Here is a 21506-nt window from a genome sequence, read left to right on the forward strand (position 1 = left end):
TACAAGTTGCGCTTAATCAAAGTGAATGCTTGAGCTAAACAGTACACGAAGCCTAATATTTAGTTCAGTGGTTCCCACCCTCAGGTGCATAAGCCGCTTGGAAGGTATATATAAAGGTAACATACTGGTGGGTGGGGGGGGGGGGGGTCGTCCTTTGACACTTTAATAGGGACAAATCAGTTAGAAAATTCTGGGGTTCTGGGGTTAATTGAAACAGCACATCAGCAATCCCTAGGAGAGCCACAATTCTTTAGTAGGAGCAGTCTGTGATGTGGTAAAACATTTAGAGTCAGTCATTCTACTTGTCATGTCCATGCCAGTCAAGTACCTATCTATACCAAGCCCATTTACCAACATTTAATCATAGTCTTCTATGCTATGGTTATTCAAATGCTGCAGGAAGGGGAGGTCAGGAGAACACACACCAGTATTGAGGGGGTCAGCAGTGGAAAGGGTGAGCAGCTTTAAGTTCCTGGGTGACAGCATCTCAGGATCTACCTTGGGCCCAACACATTAATGCAATCAAGGCGGCGGCATGCCAGTGGCTCTACTTCATTAGGAGTTTGAGGAGATTTGGTATGTCACTAAAGACTCTTGCAAACTTCTACAGATGTACAGTGGAGAGCATTCTGATTGCATCACCACTTGGTACGGAGGCTCCAATGTGCAGGATCAAAAGAGGCTGCAGCAGGTTATAGACTCGGCCAGCTCCATTATGGGCACAACCCTCCCCGCCATCAAGGACATCTTCAAGAGGTGATGCCTCAAGAGGGCAGCATCCATCATTAAGGACCCTCACCATCCAGGACATGCCTTCTTCTCAATACTACCATCAGGGAGGTGGTACAGGAGCCTGAAGACCCACACTCAATGTTTCAGGAACAGCTTCTTGCCCTCCGCCATCAGATTTCTGAACAGTCCATGAACACTACCTTGTTATTCCTTTTTTTTTTAAACACTATTTTTGTAACATGGAGTAATTTTTAATGTCTTGCACTGTACTGTTGCCGCAAAACAAATTACACAACATACGTCAGTGATAATAACTCAACTCTGATTGTCTAGATCCTTAAACATTATCAGAGTACCTGCCTTCACCACCAACTCAGGCACTGAGTTCCAGATTCCAACTACCCTTTGGGTGAAAAAGTTCTTCCTCAGATCCCCTCTAAACCTCACCCTATAGATTTAGAAAGCTCTATGGGGAAAAACCTCATACATACACACACACACAATTTTGCCCACCTCTATCAGGTTCTTCCCCCCCCCACCCTCCTTTGCTCCATGGAAAACAAATCAAGTCTCATCAAAACTGACATGTCCCAGGCAATATCCTATTGAATCCCCTCTGTACCTTCTCCAGTGCATTCACATCTTTATAGGTCAGAAAAGATTGCATTTTATTGCTGAAGTAGGACTTTCATTCAAAGAAAGCTGGGGACCATTTATTCCATGCACAAAAGACATTACAGGTGTTAAAATATTTAATTCAAACAACAAAATATTATCTTTAGAACATGACCAATTAGACCAGATTTTAAAAAGTTAAATAGGAAAAGAATCGAAGATCCTGTTTTGATGCTTTCACCTCCTGATCAAAATTTTAGTCAATTTTTTTTTGTAGATTTGGTCAATAATAGCTAAAAATCAAAGTCAAGCTTCATGCTTATAAAAAGCTTGACTTTTCTGGTGACCAATATTTTGCAGCAGTTATATCAAGGCCCATTTTCAATAGTAAACTTCCTTCCATACAATAGATAGAACTAAAATGATTAGTAACATATTTCTTTGCAATATTGCTCCATCACACTTTGTGCCCCAACAAATAACTATTTGGTTTTGTAATTTAGAAAAGGGAAAGATTAAAATGAAAAGCTGAAGCTCATTTAAAAAGTACTTAAATATTTGTGTTTCCCCAATCCCTCCCAAATTTTCCCTGCTTTGGAGTAAACCAAATTCACACAAATAAAACCAGAGATGCAAAGGGTCCTTCCACTCCGAACCAGAGTCGAAGTATGTCATTCTCAATCCCGAGTGACTGCTTTAGAAGAGAGCAGGGAGACAAATGCAGTGAGGTGTCAAAGGCTATTACAGAAATGTCAACAAATACAAAAAAGGCCTGCCAGAAATGTGATAATTTGGTTCCCTTTTTCAAAAAATATAATTAAAGCAAGAACCTTAAGTGCAACGTTATTAATAGGGAGAACTGAATTTTAGGAAGCGAAATTAAGTCATTGTATGAAAATAACCTTTAAACTGGCTGTCAGCAAAAGTGAAAAATAGGACAGACATACAGAAGGAAAGTACTGTGATCCCTGGAAATCTGAAATCAAAGCGCCAAATACTTCCCGCATTTCCTAAGTAAAAAAAACAGGACAGGCTTTATTTCACCAAGAACCAGGACTCCAAGTGTGATACTAACATTGATGCTTCGAATCCTCAAGTAAGGGTGACAAGACCATTGTTGTGGAAACATTCACTATGTTTGAATATCAGACTGTAACCAAGAGAGGGAACCTGCACTCTGGTGTTGAAGGTAAACGACATTTATTTAGATTTTACAGCAAACATAGTGGGATTCAAACGTGCAAATCTGGGTTAATGGTCTTGGCTTCCAGATGGTACCCTCACTTAGATTCAAGCAACTTCTAATTCTGCAAACGAAATTCAAAATTAGTTCTGCTTAAAGATTTTTTAATGAAAAGTTACATAGTTGTAAAAGAGGCTCTTAAAAAATCCCATTGAGTTTTCTTTTATATAAACTTTCCCCACCATACTTGTAAATTTTACTTATGAATTTCATTATTGTCCTTGTGGGTTGGATAGACTTTGAGCTATTTTGAATCAACTTGTTTATTCATATCAGGAAATGTGAAGTGGGGGGGGCAGAAAAAGTGGTGAGGAATGACTTCAACAAAATATTTGAGCAGGGCTCTGATTCGTATCGGGCAAAGTCGCATTTCACCCATTCAACCTCTTCTGTAGCATTACATTAAAAGTACAGTGGAAGAAAGTGTAATACATCAAATGCCACTTAACTGTGTCATGAAGCTTGATAATCACTACTGGTTGTTCATTCCAAATCATCCTAAGTGACTTTGTGCAAAGTGCCAATTGTGTACGGCAGATAACAATGTTTATTGCAACAGTGTTGCATAACTAAATATAGTATGTCTCAAGAAAACCAATTGTGCAATGTTACATTAAACTCTTAATTCAAAATAGAACAAATTCTTGATTTTGTCTGTAATACATGCAGTGTTTTGAGAGATCATATACTGTCTCCCTTGAATTAAGCTTGAATAATTCCAGTCCACAGCAGATTGGCATCATTTGCCCAACTAAGTTCCAAACAAGTGGGTGAATATCATCTGCAAACTCAACAGCACTGAAGACAAGGAAAAAACAAGAACAGTTTAGTTATCTTCAATAAATACATTGTAACTAGAGAAGTCTGCAAATTGTCAAACAACTTTTCCCCCCAGTTAATTTGTTAAAGCCAACTGATTTCTACAGGTAGCCAGAGAAAGAAAAAGCAAATAAAAATGACAACAGAACAAATAACAATAGAAAACAGTTCTGAGATCGCATTAATTAATTAGATTCCAATTGAGCAGGAATACCATGGCCTAGAATTAGATGTAAGAATCGGCTCATGGTAGGTGACAAAACAAAGATGACCCAGATAATTTTCCGTGCGGCATAGCGATACAGTAAGTCTAACGGATTTGAAAATATCCTCACATGGTAGGAAGCAGATCTACAATGTGGAAATAAATGCTCAATTTGTAAACAGATCACAGGAAATCATCTAGTTAGCCAACTGCAGTTTGGAAAAGAGATTTTGGATCAAAACTCACCTAGTTGATCCCCTCACAAAACCTGCATCAAGCAATATTAGAACCATAGAACAGAACAGCACAATACAGGCCCTTCAGCCCACCATGTTGTGCCGACCTTAAAACCACACCTAAGACTAACCCCTTCCTCCCACATATCCCGCTATCTTAAATTCCTCCATATGCTTATCTAACAATCTCTTGAACTTGACCAACGTATCAGCCTCCACCACCACCTCAGGCAGTGCATTCCATGCGCCAACCACTCTCTGGGTGAAAAACCTCCCTCTGATATCTCTCTTGAACTTCCCACCCATTACCTTAAAGCCATACCCTCTTGTCTTGAGCATTGGTGCCCTGCGGAAGAGGCACTGGCTGCCCACTCTATCTATTCCTCTTAATATCTTGTATACCTCTATCATGTCTCCCCTCATCCTCCTTCTCTCCAATGAGTAAAGCCCTAGCTCCTTTAGTCTCTCCTCATAATCCATACTCTCTAATCCAGGCAGCACCCTGGTAAATCTCCTCTGCACTCTTTCCAACGCCTCCACATCCTTCCTATAATGAGGTGACCAGAACTGGACAGTACTCCAAGTGTGGAGTAACCAGAGTTTTGTAGAGCTGTATCATTACTTCGTGGCTCTTAAACTCAATCCCACGGTTTATGAAAGCTAACACCCCATAAGCTTTCTTAACTACCCTATCCACCTGTGAGGCAACTTTCAGTGATCTGTAGATATGAACCCCCAGATTCCTCTGGGAGGAAGGGGTATAGTAAAGTATACCTTACAAGTTGCTACAAATTATAGCATTTCAATTCATGAACAAAATTTCCCAATAGAAATTCCATCTTCTCTTTTCAAGATATTTCTATATCAAGGAAAAAACCACCGGATGTTATCACAACCCACACCAGGAGATCACAAGTTATACCAATACACAATCAGCATGCAGTGGCAAGCTAGATTAAGTTAGTCAAACATGTGTGAATCAGGAAAAGGAGTTGGCCATTCAGGCCCTCAAACCTGTTCTGCTAGTTAACAGGATAATGGCTGATCTGATTGCAATTCCAACTCCCATTTTCTTATCTACCCATGGTCATTTTTCATCTTGCTTACATCTACATGAGCCTTAAAAATATTCAAAGATTGTGTTCCCATCAACCATTGGGGGAGGTTCAAAGACTACCTTCTGGGAGAAAAATTGCCTCTTTTTTTTAAAAAAAGTGACAACTAGTTCTAGATTCTCCCTTGAGAAAACATCCTCTCCACATTCATCGTCAAGACCCTTCAGGATTTGTGTTTCAATCAAATCTCCTCATTCTAAATTTTAGCAGACACCAGTCTAGCTATCCAATCTTCCTTCAGAAGACCATCCACTCATATCACATTAAAGAAAATTGAGACAGTTTGGGTGTTGACCAGATTAATCTTTAAACTTGGCTCTTACCATACCTCATGTGAAGTAAATTTTACACAATTATCCTAAGCAAATAATGGGAGCACATATCATTTAGAACTAATATTTAAGAAAATATGCTCTGCAACAGAATTGCTCATAATAGACTATTATACTATTTAATGAGGCAATATAATACTTCCAGAACATACTCAAGTATACATTATCACTTCAATTCCAGATTCTGTAGAAGATTAATGCCGAGAAAATGTCCTTGCAAGGTGTGGTGAATCTTTAGAATTCTCTATTCCAGAAGCCCCTACAGACTCAGTCAGTTAAATAATTCAATACAGAGACTGATAGATTACTGGATATTAAGGGAAATCACGAGATGTGGCAATAGTTCAGGAAAATGGAGTTGGTACAGAAGACTAGCCATGAACTCAACGAATGGTGGAGCAGGTTCAGATGGTCAAATGCTCCTGGTCCCATTTCTTTTAAGTTTAAATCTACTTGCAGTGCAGACTTGTACACATTAAGATTCTGCAAATAGAAATGAAACTGAGTGGGAAGGTGTGGCTGAAGGTGGTGCTGGAGTCAAAATGGTCCATATCCACATCACTTTTAAAGGAGCCTGGCAATAGATCAGCTGCCTGAATTTTGACCACAGCTGAAGGTCAGGAACCATGTCAAGTCACAAAGGGAAAAACAACATAGCAAAGGCAATAGTTTCAAACTCCTTCACTTATACAGGTTTCTCAGTAGATATGCCATGACAATAATACAACTGTATTGTTATGTTTGTTAACATATGTATTGTGCTGCAAAAAGCCAATTGTTAAATGGCATTTATACCCTATGTATGCCTACGACAATAAACTTGAACTACAACTACCCAAGAAACCCTGAAAGATCTTAGGAGGAAGCCATGTTCCATCCCTAAATAACACCATATTCTGGCACTTAGCCTTATCCCAGATTGCTGGTTTACAGTGGAGATTAAACAATATGTTAGTTAAATCCACAGTTTAAAATCTGGATGACTAGCTTCATTTTCCTACCAATATCTGCTGTCCACCTGGTGTTACCTGAGAGCAGCAAGAATCCCCAATTATTCCAGGAGCAAGGCAGCAAAGAAGAAATGGCCTTAAAGTTTAAATTTAGAAAAATACATTTGATCTTTTAATTGTTGAATTAAAAAAATCAACAGTGTACAGGGCAAAAGTTATTGGCAGAATAGAAATTATGATTGGGCAAGTACAAGATCAATATGCATAATTTCCCCCTTCATCTATTTTCTTTATTGAAGAAAGGAGGGAGGCCAATGACAGGCTATAACACCATGCCAGACTCGAATTAGCTAAGACCATGGCTTTTTTGTTTTCAGCACAAATTAAATGACATGGTTCCGGCATCTGCAGGAAATTGAAAATAATGCACTTACACAACTACTCGTCAGCATTTAAATTGGATAATAGATTTCAGAGGCTTTGGAAATGCTATCAGTTTTGAAACTTATGGATAAAAGCCCTCACAATACTGTATCATGAAAGCTCAAGCAAAATGGATCCATTGGAAAGTCATTGTTTTTACAAGATCATACTACTACAGGCCACTAAACCTTTAAGAATGGGTTTTCCTTCAGATGAAATCTTTAGTCAGTATCTTGTTGCTTCTACTGGCTTTCAAGTAAAAATGTGACCTGTGCAAGTCTGTCCATATTTCAGCTCTCAAGGGAGACAGGGTAAAATGGTCCATATCCAACCCAATGGGCTGCATTTGACAATGCACAACTTTCTTTACATTGCATCCTTAAATGTAACAAAAACATGAAGGCTAATGGCACTGACCAGTTATAAAAATACATAACTGCACCTTCTGGCAAAGAGATCCATGGTTAATGAAAAACTCCAAGACATTTTTGCTTAAGATGCACCATTTAGCATCAAGATAATGGGACCCCTTTCTGGCTTACCACCAAAATCCATCATATGTAAGGAAGTTCTGCTATTTGCACAGTAAACACCAATTAAACCCCTCCCCATAAACAAAGCGTTCAGTTTTTAAACACCAGGATAAGTATTTCTGCCGGTCAACATACTTAGTACAGACATACTTCGTACAGAAACTATTACAAGTGTGGAGTCCAACTCACTCATTTATTGCCTGTAATTTTACAGAGACAAAATGTTAATTTTTGTTAAAGAATTCCTGCCTTTTCATTGCTCCAACCTGTCTTTCAATACATTGAATCCACCAACTCTCATTTGTTCTTCTGTCCTTGTACTGTACATTTCTCAGTATGAATATATGCACTGTTCAGATGCAGAGCTCTTCCCCTATTCACTTAGGTACCATATGTCCAACTTACTTGCTACACAAAAGTAGGAAAAAAAAACACGCAGAGACAAGTTTAATTGACAGAAGCTGCTATTATCTATCTGATCCAACAAATTATTGCCAAAAAGGCTATTTAGGGTAAAAGCATTAAGGAAATGGATAGGAAAAGACCAAACTGTTAATGACAAGCCATCAATTTAAAATGAGCACAACAAAGCTAAAACAAAATTTCTTTGAATAGACATCAAAAGTATGAAAAATTAAGAAACAGAAGAGACAAGATTTTGTACGTCCTACAAGGAAGGATAAACATTTGAAGCACGGGAAGACTTGCAAATAAATTGGCTATCATTCAGCTGGAACAAAAGCAGGGGATTTTTAGCTGAAAGCATTTCTTTAAGAATAAGTAACCACTTAAGACCAGACCAGTGAGTGACAAATGAACTAAATTAGGCTAGAAATTCCTTACTATTAAGGAAGTATTGTCTCACCTATTGTTTTTAAGTTCCATAACTATAGTGATCAATTGAACAGTTCCTGGAACAATATTGTTGAGCTTCTGTGTAATGCTATGCTGAGTCAGTTTCAAAACACACTGCTTTGCAGATGCGCTGCAAGATCTTGCAGTTCCGATCTTGACAGCTAGTCCTCAAAAGGAATATACACACATTACAAGTAGCACTCTGCCAGATAGAGGAATCCTGCTGCTTTAATAGCAGTTGCTGCAGTAACAGAAGGGAATGAGAGTGCTTTGAGGGGCTCAAACAGAACACACAGGTTTTTTTTCCCAAAAAATGCAGGCAGCACTCAGTCAGATGCCATTGACAGAATGGTGCCAGGGAGGTCTCTAAAAGTGGTAATATACTATAAGAGCAGTGTTATGAAAGCCTGCACATTGAAGAAACATGCCATAGCAAGAAATTCAGGTGTCCATTCTGACTACTCCAGTAGTCAGGTTTGAAGTTAGCTGATCCCCCAAAATATAGCACTTAACAGCTAATCATGAGATGTGGCACAGATCAGTGACAGAAAAGTGAATTGATCTTGGGGTTAGAAAACCAAGAATAATCTTTAATTTGACCTCCAAAAGCAATGCAGTTCAGGCACACATGCCAGCTTGTAATTGAGGTTAGGGATTTCAGTGAGGTCTATCTTGGTGAAGCCAAGCCTGCATAAGCAGTCCTCCTCAGGAGAGGCCAAGCTTAGAGCAAGGGCCCTGGAGTATTGAGAAGGGAATAGTCTTAGGTGACAACTTTTCTTTGTCTCCTCCTTGTGGTCCCTGTGGTTACCCAGGATGGTTTCAATGGTTATGGTTTATCCCCACAACAACAAAGGGAGTGTTAACTACAGAGAAATCCTCAAAGTCAGTTCAAAAGGTTGACATGTCATTTTATCAAAATATGGGAAGGCTCAATCATAAGTGCAGCCAATGCGTAGGGTAGAGACTGCAGGATGCTATGGAGCAGCTCGATAGAAAATGCAGCTTGGGCATTAAATTGATTGTTTCAATAGAAACACTGTCAATAAAAATTAATAAAAGAACAAAGTAAACAAGACTGTCAATTTTCAGATCAAAAGGGTTGAAAAAAAATCACAAATACTGACCATTGCAGTTGTTGATACTATATGGGTAGTTTTAAGCTGGGTAAAATAAAATGTTTCAAATGCCAACAAAAATCCCACTGAACTGCCATGTGTTGGATTTCCTACTGGGGTATAGGAGGCTTGGAATTGGGCACATTATTGTACTTCTTGTTAAACTGCACTGCACCATTTTATTCTTGGTGTTCATAGGCACTTAAGCCTCATTCTCATTTCCAAAATTATGAGGTGGCTACCAAAAACGCAAATTGCTGCCATATCTGCAAGTGTTCTGCAGGCCCACTGTTGACCAATGCAAGCCCCTTAATAGTTTATTTTTTTATAATCAAGGCAATATTTAATGTTCAAGTCATTTGTTTCTACAAACATGATCAAATACAAGAAAAGTTTGTGTAACTGATCCTTTCTCCATCCCCTCAATGCAATGACTCATATTCTTGTGCTGATATATATACACAAGTCCCTGCAGCACTACCTAGTACCTCTGCTGTTCTTATAAACAGGTTAATCAAAGTATAAACAGGTTAATCAAAGTATAAACATTAATTAAAAGCAGTCATGCCAGATATTAACACCCAAAGATACTGTCCAAGGACTCTGCCTGGAAAATGTGAGAAATGCCCATGGCTGCTTTATGTACCTTGGCTTTCAAGATTAGTCACCTCAGCACCAGAGATTACATAAGTGTTTTCCTACATGCCTGTTAAAAAAAAAACAAATGTATCATGGAAACTGGGCATCCATCCCAATCTATTTGACACCATTGTTTTCCTACTATACTAACAAATAGTTCTGCTCATATTTTTCACCATATTCCTTTGTCTATTCAAATCTTTTCTTCTATCTAGTTATCCAACCTCTTGTGCACAGAGATTGGAAGTCTTTGGCATCTCTTCCACCCACCCCACCACAGCCTTCAACTAGTAGAAATGGTACATCTCTTTTTATGCCAAGTGTCCAAAGATGCTTCAAAGCAAGGCACACATTAATTATATTAAACTGAATTAGGTGGTAATGAGCTATGGTGGGACAAGTTGCATTCAACCACACATAACAGCAATTAATCGTGGGGATAAAAAGGCTTTGTCAGAGGTCAAAACAAATAATCTTCCAGTAAGTTGGCTCATTCATGCAAAAAGAAAATGTTATTTATGGTTGAAGACCATTTGCACAGTCCCAGTACATCACTGCAAGAATTACGAGGCAGGTGTCCGAGGTTTAATAATCCCTCTGGAACTGTTAGCAAGTAGCCCTACTTTGGCAAGCTTGTGATCAGAATTAAGCTCCATTTGCAACTCTTTTCAGAGCAACCTATAAACTACTTACATGACCTAGACAACATCCAGGTCACAATTCTGACACTTAAAGATACTAGTGTATTTTTAAAGGGATAGAGGGTTCATTGGATATGGGAAACAACTTCGTATTGCATTTAGATTATCGGCATTGATTATATTGAATGGCAGAGCTGACGAAGGGCTGAATGGCCTACTCCTGCTCCCATTTTCTAGGTTTCTAAGTATGTACCTAAGTATGACATCAAGATAATAATAACCCTGACTGTGAACAGCACCACTGTCACTAATATCCCAGTTTCACCTTAAAACACAAAGTATGAACGAATCAAACAGTAATGAGATGTGCAAATGGGTTTTTGTCACCAGTCAATATTAATGAAATGCATTAAAAAGTTCTCTTAGGCAAGAGGTAGAGATCTGGCCTTTGGCATCTGCACTCAAATTTTATCCAGCATTTGGAATATAAATCAATGACAAAAAAGTACATCAAAAAAATGTTTCTCATTCAACAGAAGTGCCACAAAAGGTAAACTAAAAGTTAATTGGTACAATATGCAATTGGTTTGCTTCCTGGTTTAGGAACTTGCATAAACTGACCTGAAATGAAGGATGCATCAGGTTCTTATGAGTAATTACAATGGAATGCTTCTAAACAGAATAATCTAATACAACTTCACACTACAGGTCAGGAGGTTTGGGCCCACAAACCCAGATCATTTGATCAAAATGAATTTTTACATATTCACACAATGAATGTTAAATATTAATGGGGAAAAAATTGAATACATTTTAGGTGATGTTCCAGATGCAATCTTCACCATTACGCCTGATGGGCATCCAACAAGAGCAAGGTGACTTAGGCTGGGCTGGTTCTGAAGAAAATATTCTAGATTAACTGGGACTCAAGCTTTTAAAATTGATTAAAAACCTTTAATCAAATTATGCATTTGCCCAGCACACAAGTGCCAAAGACAAACCTATAACATTTATCATTCAACCACAAGGTGCTGGTTGGATAAATCACACTGCATCCTCCCAAACTTGGCAATGTTATAGAACCCGACCTATCAATTTGCTCAGCATGGATTTCAAAAACCTGAGTGCATTGGTTACAGTAAAGGGAGATGGAGTCCCACAAAATCCTGACTGAAGTTCATAATGCATGCTCCAAAGGTACTTGCACCTCTTAACAATATGTTCCAGTAGAGCTACATTGCTGGCTTCTACCCCCAATGACTAGTTAAGTCATGTTTACAAAAAACAGAAAAGAAACCAATCCAGCCAAATGTCACCCAATTTAATCTCAATCAGCAGCAAACAAGGAATGGAGTCAAAGTAGCATGAAGAAATGAACAGGCACAGAGGTGGAAATAATCAAAAGTCGATTCAACTGGTACAGGGAGAGGAGCAATAGTGGTGACATCTACCTAGCAATAATCAGAAATTCCTAGATTGTGGCTCATTAGGAAAAAGCAGGCCAAATCCAAACACTATCTAATCATAGAACAGTACAGCACTGAACAGGCCATTTGGCCTATGTTGTTATGCTGACCTTGATGCCAATTTATACTAAATGTCCTCCTCCTGTGTATCATCCATATCCCTCCATTCCCTTAATATTCATGTGTCTATCTCAAAGCCTCTTCAACTCCACCAAACTGCCTGCTTCCACTACTACCCCCAGTAACACATTCCAGGAACCTACCGCTCTCTACGTAAAAAAACTTCCCCCTCACATAGACTTTAAACTTCCCCCCTCTAATCTTTAAAGCATGTCCTCCAGTCTTTGACATTCCTACCTTGGGGAAAAGACTACCCATGCCTCTCAATTTTAGAAAGTTCTATCAGGTCTCCCCTCAGCCTCCGATGCTCAGGGGAGAGCAACCCAAGTTTACCCAACCTTTCCTTACAGCTCATACCCTCTAATCAGTCTATTCTTAATCAAATGATGCCAAGAAACACAATCAACTGCAGGAGCGAGTTACAAGCGATTGCCCTTGGCATCAAGATACTATTTGAACGAGTATGGGATCATGCATTGAAGGTGGCTGTCTAAAGTCAGTCCTCGCAGCCCCTCAGCTTCCATGTAAATGACTGGATTCATCCTCGACTGCATGCAGCAAGATCAAAACATTCAGACGTGGACTGATAAGCTACAAGTGAATTACACATCACACAACCATCTCAACATGAGTATGTCCAACAAGTTACTGACATTCAACAGCAGTACCATTGCTGAGCCTTGCCATGACAATCCTGGAGGTCAAGAGAAGCCGAACTGGATGAGGCAGTTCAGTAATTTAGCTACAAGAACAGGTCAGAAGTTAGGATTCTGTTGCATGTCACTCACCTCCTGACAACAATCTCAATTCAGGAGTGTGATAGAATAGCCTCCACTAGCTTTGATCAGCACAACTCCAACAATACTAGAGAGGCTTAGAGGATAAAGTAGCCCATTCAATCGGCACCCTATCCACCACACAACACAATCACTACCTCTACAACCAGTCAACTGTCATTTCAGTTTGTACCATCTGCAAACTACCAAGATGTAAAGTAGCAGCTCTTCAAAAACAATTAGGGATGGACAATAAATGCTTGTCCTGACAGTAATAGCACATCCTGGAGATGACGCACACCCACAAACACACTCCTGGGTGAGAAAGTAATGGATACACTTTCAGCACCAAATAAGGTAAAACAAAATACTGCACTTCAATTAATCAAAAATCAAAGTTAATTTAAAATACTATAATTCTCAGAAATAGTACAGCATGAAGACATTGAGATTCCTAAATTTTGCAGAACTACACCAACATAAACACCAAGCTCCAGCTTACTGCCATTTTGCCAAGATTTGCAAAAGCTATGCTGCCAATCTGTTTCTCCAACATTAGTTTTCTTGCAACTCCCTATAAATAAACAAGCAACTCATTAGATTTTAAAGTAAAGGTGTGTGTCTACCTGTTACACCCTAGTGCTTAGAAACTGATTAGGTATTTTAGTGGTCGCTGTTGATTAAGATAAAACAGAGTTCTATTGGCATCAAAATGCAAGCAGTTTAGAAGCAAAAACTCCTTACATTAATAGCATGATGAAAAATGAAGCTATTCTGCACTAACTTTTGCTAAGTTGACAATTTGCTTGAACATTCTAACGAAATGCAGAAGTGAATTTTTAACAATAAAATATACATTTTATGCCACATCTAGTATTTAACCCCAGTCTGAAATGCTCAAGTGCAGAATTGGTTGCCAGACTAATGAAATGGATCATGTACCCATCCATCTTACACATTAAAAACTAAAACTAAACTCAGCATTTACTGAAAACAAATGGTGACATGGTAGAAGTCCAATTCCATATGCAGTATTTCAGATACTGAATCAGTCCATGCTCACATGTGGCAAGATCAGGACAACATTCCGGTTTGGTTTAATAAAAACAATTGACATTTGTCACACAATTATCAGATGCCATCTCAAACAAGAGAATCTAACTCTCTCCATGACACAGAATAGCATTAGTATTGCCACATCCCAACATGAAAACTAAACATGCCATAGAAGTCCAATTACAGTTTATAAACTCAACTTCAGAATCAAGGTGTTGCTGACAAGACCAGCATTTATTGCTCATCCCTAATTGCTCGAGATGGCACTGAACCACCCAACAATGCTGTTGGGTCAGGAGTTCCAGGATTTAGATCCAGTGGTGAAGGGCCAGTGATATTTCCAAGTCAGAACGGTGTGCAACTTGGTTTATTAGTCAATAATGACACTGTACATCACAAGTGGCTCGACTTTTGTTGGACAAAAAACAAAGTGCTGGAAATACCCAGCAGGTCAGGCCAGATCTGTGGGAAGAGTAAGAGTTAACTGAAAAAGGAGACAAAAGCTGCCTGTGGAGCTGCAGGGAGGACAGAGGAGGGGGATGTCTGATTTGGTAAAAGTCAGGTTGACCATGGGAGTTAGTCAGGTTATCTGGTCAATGAGTCAATGGGAGCAGTTGGAGGGCAAGAACAAGGCAAAAAGAACCCAGACAATAGAATGTAGGAGTTGCAAAAAAAAAATGCAGAGTAGCAGGATAAACCCAGCAGGTCAGTCTGGGCACGTCCTCATTTCCTTGGGGGTGGGAGGTGGTGGTGGGAAGAAAGGAAACAAACAAGCCAAGCTAAAATTACAGATGAATGACTGATATGACCCGACCTACCAGGTATTTCCAGCATTTTCTGTTTTCATTCAAGATACCCAGCGTCTGCTTTTTTTATTTTGACTCTCAGATTGTCACTCCCTGATACTGCTGTGGCCCAGAATTACTTGCCACTTATCAGCCCATGCTCAGGGTTTAGACAAACGATTGATCTTATTTCAATATTTAGGTTTGAGATCAGAAATTTCTTCATGTAGATAGTGAATATTTGGAACACTGTCCAAGAGGCCTGTGGAGGCTCAGACACTGTATATTCAAGCCAGAGCTCAAGATATTGTACCATAAAAGGGAATCAAAAGGATGTGGGTTAGTGCTGGCTGAGGTAAAACATCACTTCATTTAACAGTGGAGCAAGTGCAAAGGGACACATGGCCTATTCCTGCTTATATTTCTTACGCTCTTGGTAAAAAAACATTAGTTTCTGTAAAATCCACTTTTTACAGACAATTATTCTTCTTGTTAGACATAGAAACCACTTTAAAACAACTGACCTTTATAGTCATCTTCATAAATAGTCAGCAAACAACATTTTATCACAAGAATGAACAATGCAAACTTGCAATATGTACATTCATTTCTGTTTTGTTTTGAGTACAAAGAAGGATAAGTGAAGGAAAGGGATGAGGATAATTATCAAGAATACAGTGCCTTAAACATCCACATCCCTTAACTTCTACTTGGGATAACAAGTTTGACATGGGCCAAGAGAAAACAAGTAGATACAAATTGCTTCCAGGATCATTAAAAAAAGAGATGAAGTACTCTGCACATTTCAGCCAATTTAATATTTCCTATTTAGCTGATTTTTTTTGTAAGTAATAAGAACCAAAGAGAGCTGTATAACATTTTATAATGAATACTAACATCACTGATCAAGCCAGCTTGGGTCACCACAGTCCTTAACTGTGAATTGACTTGAAGTATTAAACAAAGACAAATACCACCAGTTCCTTTAGAGCTATATTTTCTGCAGTTGCTGAATATGCAAGACTCCTTGGAAGCTTATTTGCCTTCAAAAACAGTAATAAGGATGGAATTTAAGTAAAGACTGTTGTTCAGATATCATGGGTGTTCCATCTTTCAATGCAAATGATAATCTTCCACTGTGCAAAACTTTCTCAAAAGATGATTCAATGTCCCCATTGGTTGCATAACTTTTGTCAGACTTTGCTAGGAATACTCAAATTGTCAGCAAACAGATACCACAGGATGGCTTGGACTGAGCATTTTATTTCTGCCAAAATATTTGGCTCTGCTAGCTCTTTAACAGACTCAAAACCAAATCCGAACTTAAAACATACATTTGAATATAGATTAGACCCAATCCCAGAAAACAAATGACAATACTAATTTCAAAGAACTGCTGCAAGGTCAGGCTGAAGAAACTGGTGTGTTCTCCTTGAATCAATGCAAGCTGAGGAGAATTGACAGAGGTGCACAAGATCCAAGGTTTACATAAAGGGGAAACTTGGAGAAGTTACTACCATTAGAGATTATTCAGAATTAGGTATCATAAAAGTGATTTAAAAAAAGGTACAGGTCGAGGTAGATGTAGGAATAAAGATTTTCTCTTTTTTATAAATAAAGCATAGTATGGACACAATCATTTACTGTCTCTAAGTATGGTAGAGACAATCAGGGGTTTTGAATCAGATTAGCACTCAAGGGAAATCAATTTGCAGGGGTCCTGGAAAAGCGCAAAGGAAGGGGACTAAATGGATTGCTCCACAAGGATTTAAATAAGTAAAATGTCATCTTTCTATGCCATAATGAACTCTCCCCCCAATATTCAATTTCCCTAAATTATTTAACTGTACTCAGGCAAGGTGTGTAACTGCATCAAAAAAAAGACTCACCCCTTTCCTCACTGTTGAAATTATAGTTCAACAAGCCCATTTCTTATTCTCAGTCATTCCCCTCCAGTCCTCCTTGCATTCTCAAACATCTTTCAAACAAAGCATCTAGCTACCTCAACCTATTTATACATTTTTCTTAATGAATTGCAGGGCTGTAAGGAAGTAGAATTAATAGGATTGGTCTAGCTGGTTGTATCAGTGATTCAATAGGCTGAATGGCCTTGTGCTGTGTCATAACAGTTGATATTCTTTGCGGGCAGTGTCTTGCCCATAATTGTAGCAATTTGCAACAAGTTTCACCTCACTCCCAAACTATTGTGTTTTGGACTAAACCAGAAAGGTTTCACATGTTCGTATCCAATGCATATCAAGTTGTTCTGAGTGGGTACATACCTGAGAGGTATCCTCCATTAGTCCCCTGATGTTTTCCACCACATCATTTCGTTTATAGCGACGAAGAGCACTGATGAGTTTTGCCAAGTTGGCTTCAGGATCTCGAATGGTCCAGTGTTGCAAGGCTGCATAAGCTCGCTCATGATCTGCTGAATACCCATTGGAGAAAGCTGCTACTTCCCGTTCAGCTGCATTGGCAAGAAACTGATACACATCCTTCCACTGGCTACCAATTTGAGCTGCCACAAGTTTCAGAATGTCAACACCTAATTAAAAGAAAGTAAACCAGTTAATAATAGCTTATTAGTTTACAGTACCATTGAATGAATTTGATGAACACAACCAAGCTTGTATCTCAAGAAATAATAAGTGAAATATTGCAAACCTTTAAGAAGGTTTTGACCATGGAAAACCTATCTGCCCACCAATTTCTTGGTTGAGAAATCCAGGTGAGTAACAGTTTGCTGAATATAGACCATGCTTTTCATAGAACAGATCACATTCAAAAGATACACATGGAAGTTTAAAAAACAAGTGTCAATGCAGGTACAAATGTAAGTCACTAACAAAAGGAAAACAAGAATAAAAGGCACCATCATCTAATTTTGATCAAAATGAAATTAATTTTGACCCAATTAAAATGTCTAATTTTCCAAGTTGTGTGTGTGAACCAAGCAGGATGATTAAATACCAATATGATAGGAGCACTGCAGGCAAGTCTGGTTAGTCAATTATTTAATCAATCACAGATCTTCATTCTTTTCCATATCATTTTTCCAGTGCCATGTGTATTCTTTCACTAAAAGAGAAGTTACCTGTTGTCACTCTCTACATTCACCAAAAAACTGCAACTGGTAAACAATTTCAACTCTTAAGCACAGACAGCCCAAGAAATTACAGTGAATAGAATGGTTACATATGTGTAATTTCATCCTTGATTTAAAGAGAAGCTTCACACTTCCAATTAGATGTGCAAGAACATGACATCTAAACTGTCAATAATGTCAAAGCTCGTTTTCCCCAAAATTACCTACAACTGGGTGAAAGGACATCACAAGAAAAATATATTTTTGCAAGTTAACCCACAGATTTCAAAACATGCTGATGGTATCATGAAAACTTATCAAGTGACAAACCTACATTCCTAACAGGGATTCTTTTATCCAAATGGCACATTACCCTTGAGGTGAAGGCATTTAACAGTACAAACATTTGCATATTGCAAATGTTGTCAATTACAATCAAGTCTTTGCGTGACTTGTTCCTAGGTTTTATTTATCAAATATGAAGGGTTATTTAATGCAATCATTGTTGGCAAGCCAGCATCATGCATGAACTTTAGAATTGTTTAAACCCGTAATTCCCTTTTTTCTAAATCTCCTCAAAAAGCACAATTCTTCAAAAATCCCCTTCCTTCACCTCACTACCAGTTGGTTTGAAATTGCATAATGCTTTACTTCCAGAGAACAAATTCCAGATAACCTGCAACCTACACCTTTATTTATACAACGCCATTAACTTCATACCACGTCACTAAGTGCTTCCTAAGATAACTAAACAAAAGCTCATACCAAGTCTTAAAGAGAAGCACAGGCAAATAACCAAGAGTTTGGCCAAAGCAGCATATTTTAAGTACCACCCTAAAAGCGAGGAGGCATTAGGAACTAATTCCAGGGCTTGGGTCCTTGCCCACAAGAGTGGTTGCTAGTAAGTGAGCAATTAAATGTCAGGGCAATCAGGGGGGTTCCCTGCCAATTCCACCACCAGGAAATTCCAGACCTCTGTGGTGCAATGAGGGACCAGCTTGACTGGGCAAGCTGATGATCAACATTTCTACTGAACTGGCCATCTTCTGACCTGAAACACAGCCAAGTACCAGAAGCAAAGGCATTAACCAATAATAATGGGTCAGTCTATCCCAATAGATGAACTGCTAAGAGTTTTGACACACAAAAAAGGGGAGTCAGGCAAGATTAGTCACAAAAATAATTCAGTTTTAAAATACATGGATACAAGAAAAAGCCCACTCTTCCCTAAAAAAGAGAAGCACTTATAACCAGCAAACAATTTGCATTTAAAAAAAACTGCCTTTGACACAAGTCTCAAGGCAGCTCACAGGAGCAATATACAAAGATATTTGTCGCCAAGCATCCAAAATATTAGATTGTACAACCAAAATCTTGGCAGGAGTCATGGAGGACTTAACTGTGAGAGGAAGCTCATGTGGTGCTGAAACTACTCCTTTGTTACCATGATTGTACTAATCCAACCTTTCTGGCCTCCCACCCTTGTTCCACACTATAGAGATCTGGTAATGAAAGCTCCACTGCATGTTCTAATCTGCACCCTATCCTGAAAACCTCTATCCTTGCTGAGATACAATTGCTTAATTTTAAAATTCTAGCACGCGCTTTCAAATCCCTCCGTGGCCTTTCCCCTCCCTACTACTAATCTCCACAAGCCTCGAGGGAAATCAGAGTTGCTCTGATTCTGGCACTTTCCATATTCCCCAATTTTACCTCTCCATGATCAGATATCAAGGTCACAAGATCCATAATTCCTTAACCAAAAGTCTCCACCACTTCTTTCCTCCTTTTAAGATCTTAAAGGTTACTATTCTACTAAGCTTTTGGTTATCTGTCTTCATTCTCTCATGAAAATTCTCATGAAAGAACTATAGTTTTTAATTTTTACTAAATTCAAAAGGTGCCTTACAAATCATTGTTTTTCCCATATCATCTCTTATTGGCATGAAATGAGCACAGCTGCAACTTAGGCATGGCCTCATTGCCCAATTAAGTTATTTACTTCATTTCCAAGCCATCCAATCACACCAGGTCTACATTTTACAAGATGGCAAATGGAAACTCTGACAACATTGAACTCTAAAACAAAGCATCTTATTTATGCTTCAAATCACTGATTGCATAATTCCTTTGTCACTACGCTTTGAAAGAAACTATTTACAGAATTGGGGCTTCTTCACTGCTGAAATTGACTTTTAACATTAATCGCTTCCATTAACACTTGTACTTTTCTGGTCAAAGTAGGTTAAATTTCTTCCAAGAAAGCACAATAACCATATTTTTTTAATAAAACAGTTCAATAGCTTAGATCAGAGATCCTAATTTTATCCTACTGAAACCTCTTCAGGAAATTTCTCTCCCACCACCCCATCCATGTCGAAATCAGCAGTTGACTTCTGAAGATCAAATCAAAAACAATATTTGTTTTCATATATGCTCCCCCATTTAACATTACCTTGCTAGGAAATGGGATGGGGGCTGTGGGAAGCAAGGCAGAGTGAAGGGAGGACGTAGGGCAGAGCAGGTAAGCAGTTGAGAGGAATGCACCCATCCCTTGAATGTCAATAGTTTTCAACAAATTAAGGGCTCAAAAACTCATGAAGCTTTGCAAAAAATACTTAGCACCCTAATCATTTGAAGGGCCATTTCCCACAGAAGTTACTTTAAAACATTTGTTTAAAATTATAAATTATAAATACAAAATCCAAAGAGGTCTTACATCATTAATTTAATAAACTTGCAAATTAATTTTAAAACAGGTTAATTGCAGTTAATTGTTCTTGCGTAGCTCAATTAACCACATACATTTTGCACTAATTATGCAGCTATTACTGTGCACTATGATACTGGATAAAGCAAAACATTTCTTGTAATCTGCAGGGATTTAAACAGCTGTTATTCACATACCATGACCAATCCACACTCCTCCTCTTTCTCTCCCCCCCACCACCAATCTTCCAGAGGTATTCTCTTCACAAATCAATGAGCCTTGTATTAACACATGTAAACTGCATTTAAATCCACAGTATATCGATTTATCAATTGCAATTGCCAGACTGCTTCAGCTAATGCTTTAAATGCTCTCACTTCCTGCTGAATACCAATGGACAGCATGGAGAGATCCTGGCAGAAGTGGAAAAATATGAACTTTCAGAACAGGTCTCATAAATAATATTAACATTTCAAGTGGAACAAGCATAATCTTCTGAATCACCCCTGCCAAGGTCTTTTTTTTAAAAAAAAAAGATCTTACATTTTGTGTCTTGAAAATATTCTCAGTGCAATTTGCCAAATTAAAATAACTGACTAACAAGGCATCTGTTTTACTCCTTTCATGGAATTAACCTATTTATTTCATTTTTATTTATCAGTAAATATAAGTGGTGCATCTAATGTAGAGGCTTTGTTGCAGTGCTCTGTTAACTTTAAGAAAGGCTGTTGAGTGCATTTATTAATTCCTCCATCAGTAATTGCTTTAGAAGCTCTTAAGAATGGAACCAATAGCCAGAGGTGTTCATTCCTAGAAAATGCTTGTGAAGTTAGAGTTAGTGAAATAAACATACTGTCCCATCACATCCTTTGGTAAATACCACCACACAAAAATTAGGGAAGAATTATTCCTGATCAAGTCAGAAAGATTCCCATTCCTAATCAATCTCCTGCAACCTGCACCAAATAATCCAGATTTAGGCAAGGATCTGACAATACACAAATCACTAACAGCTTCAACATAAAGGCAGTAGACTTGGAACCCAATCCGAG

At 38.4% G+C, this 21506-nt stretch overlaps 1 protein-coding gene across 1 annotated transcript in view; it reads right to left on the reverse strand.

The window, feature by feature from the left end:
• Positions 1 to 21506, reverse strand: part of tnfrsf21 (tumor necrosis factor receptor superfamily, member 21) — a 40355-nt gene that overhangs the window by 4758 nt on the left and 14091 nt on the right. The window contains exon 4 of the mRNA XM_052025194.1: positions 16939 to 17204. Within this exon, the coding sequence (XP_051881154.1) occupies positions 16939 to 17204 (266 nt within the window). The remainder of the gene's footprint in view (positions 1 to 16938; positions 17205 to 21506) is intronic.

The sequence above is a fragment of the Pristis pectinata genome, chromosome 10, assembly GCF_009764475.1.
Source record: "Pristis pectinata isolate sPriPec2 chromosome 10, sPriPec2.1.pri, whole genome shotgun sequence".
NCBI lineage: Eukaryota > Metazoa > Chordata > Chondrichthyes > Rhinopristiformes > Pristidae > Pristis > Pristis pectinata.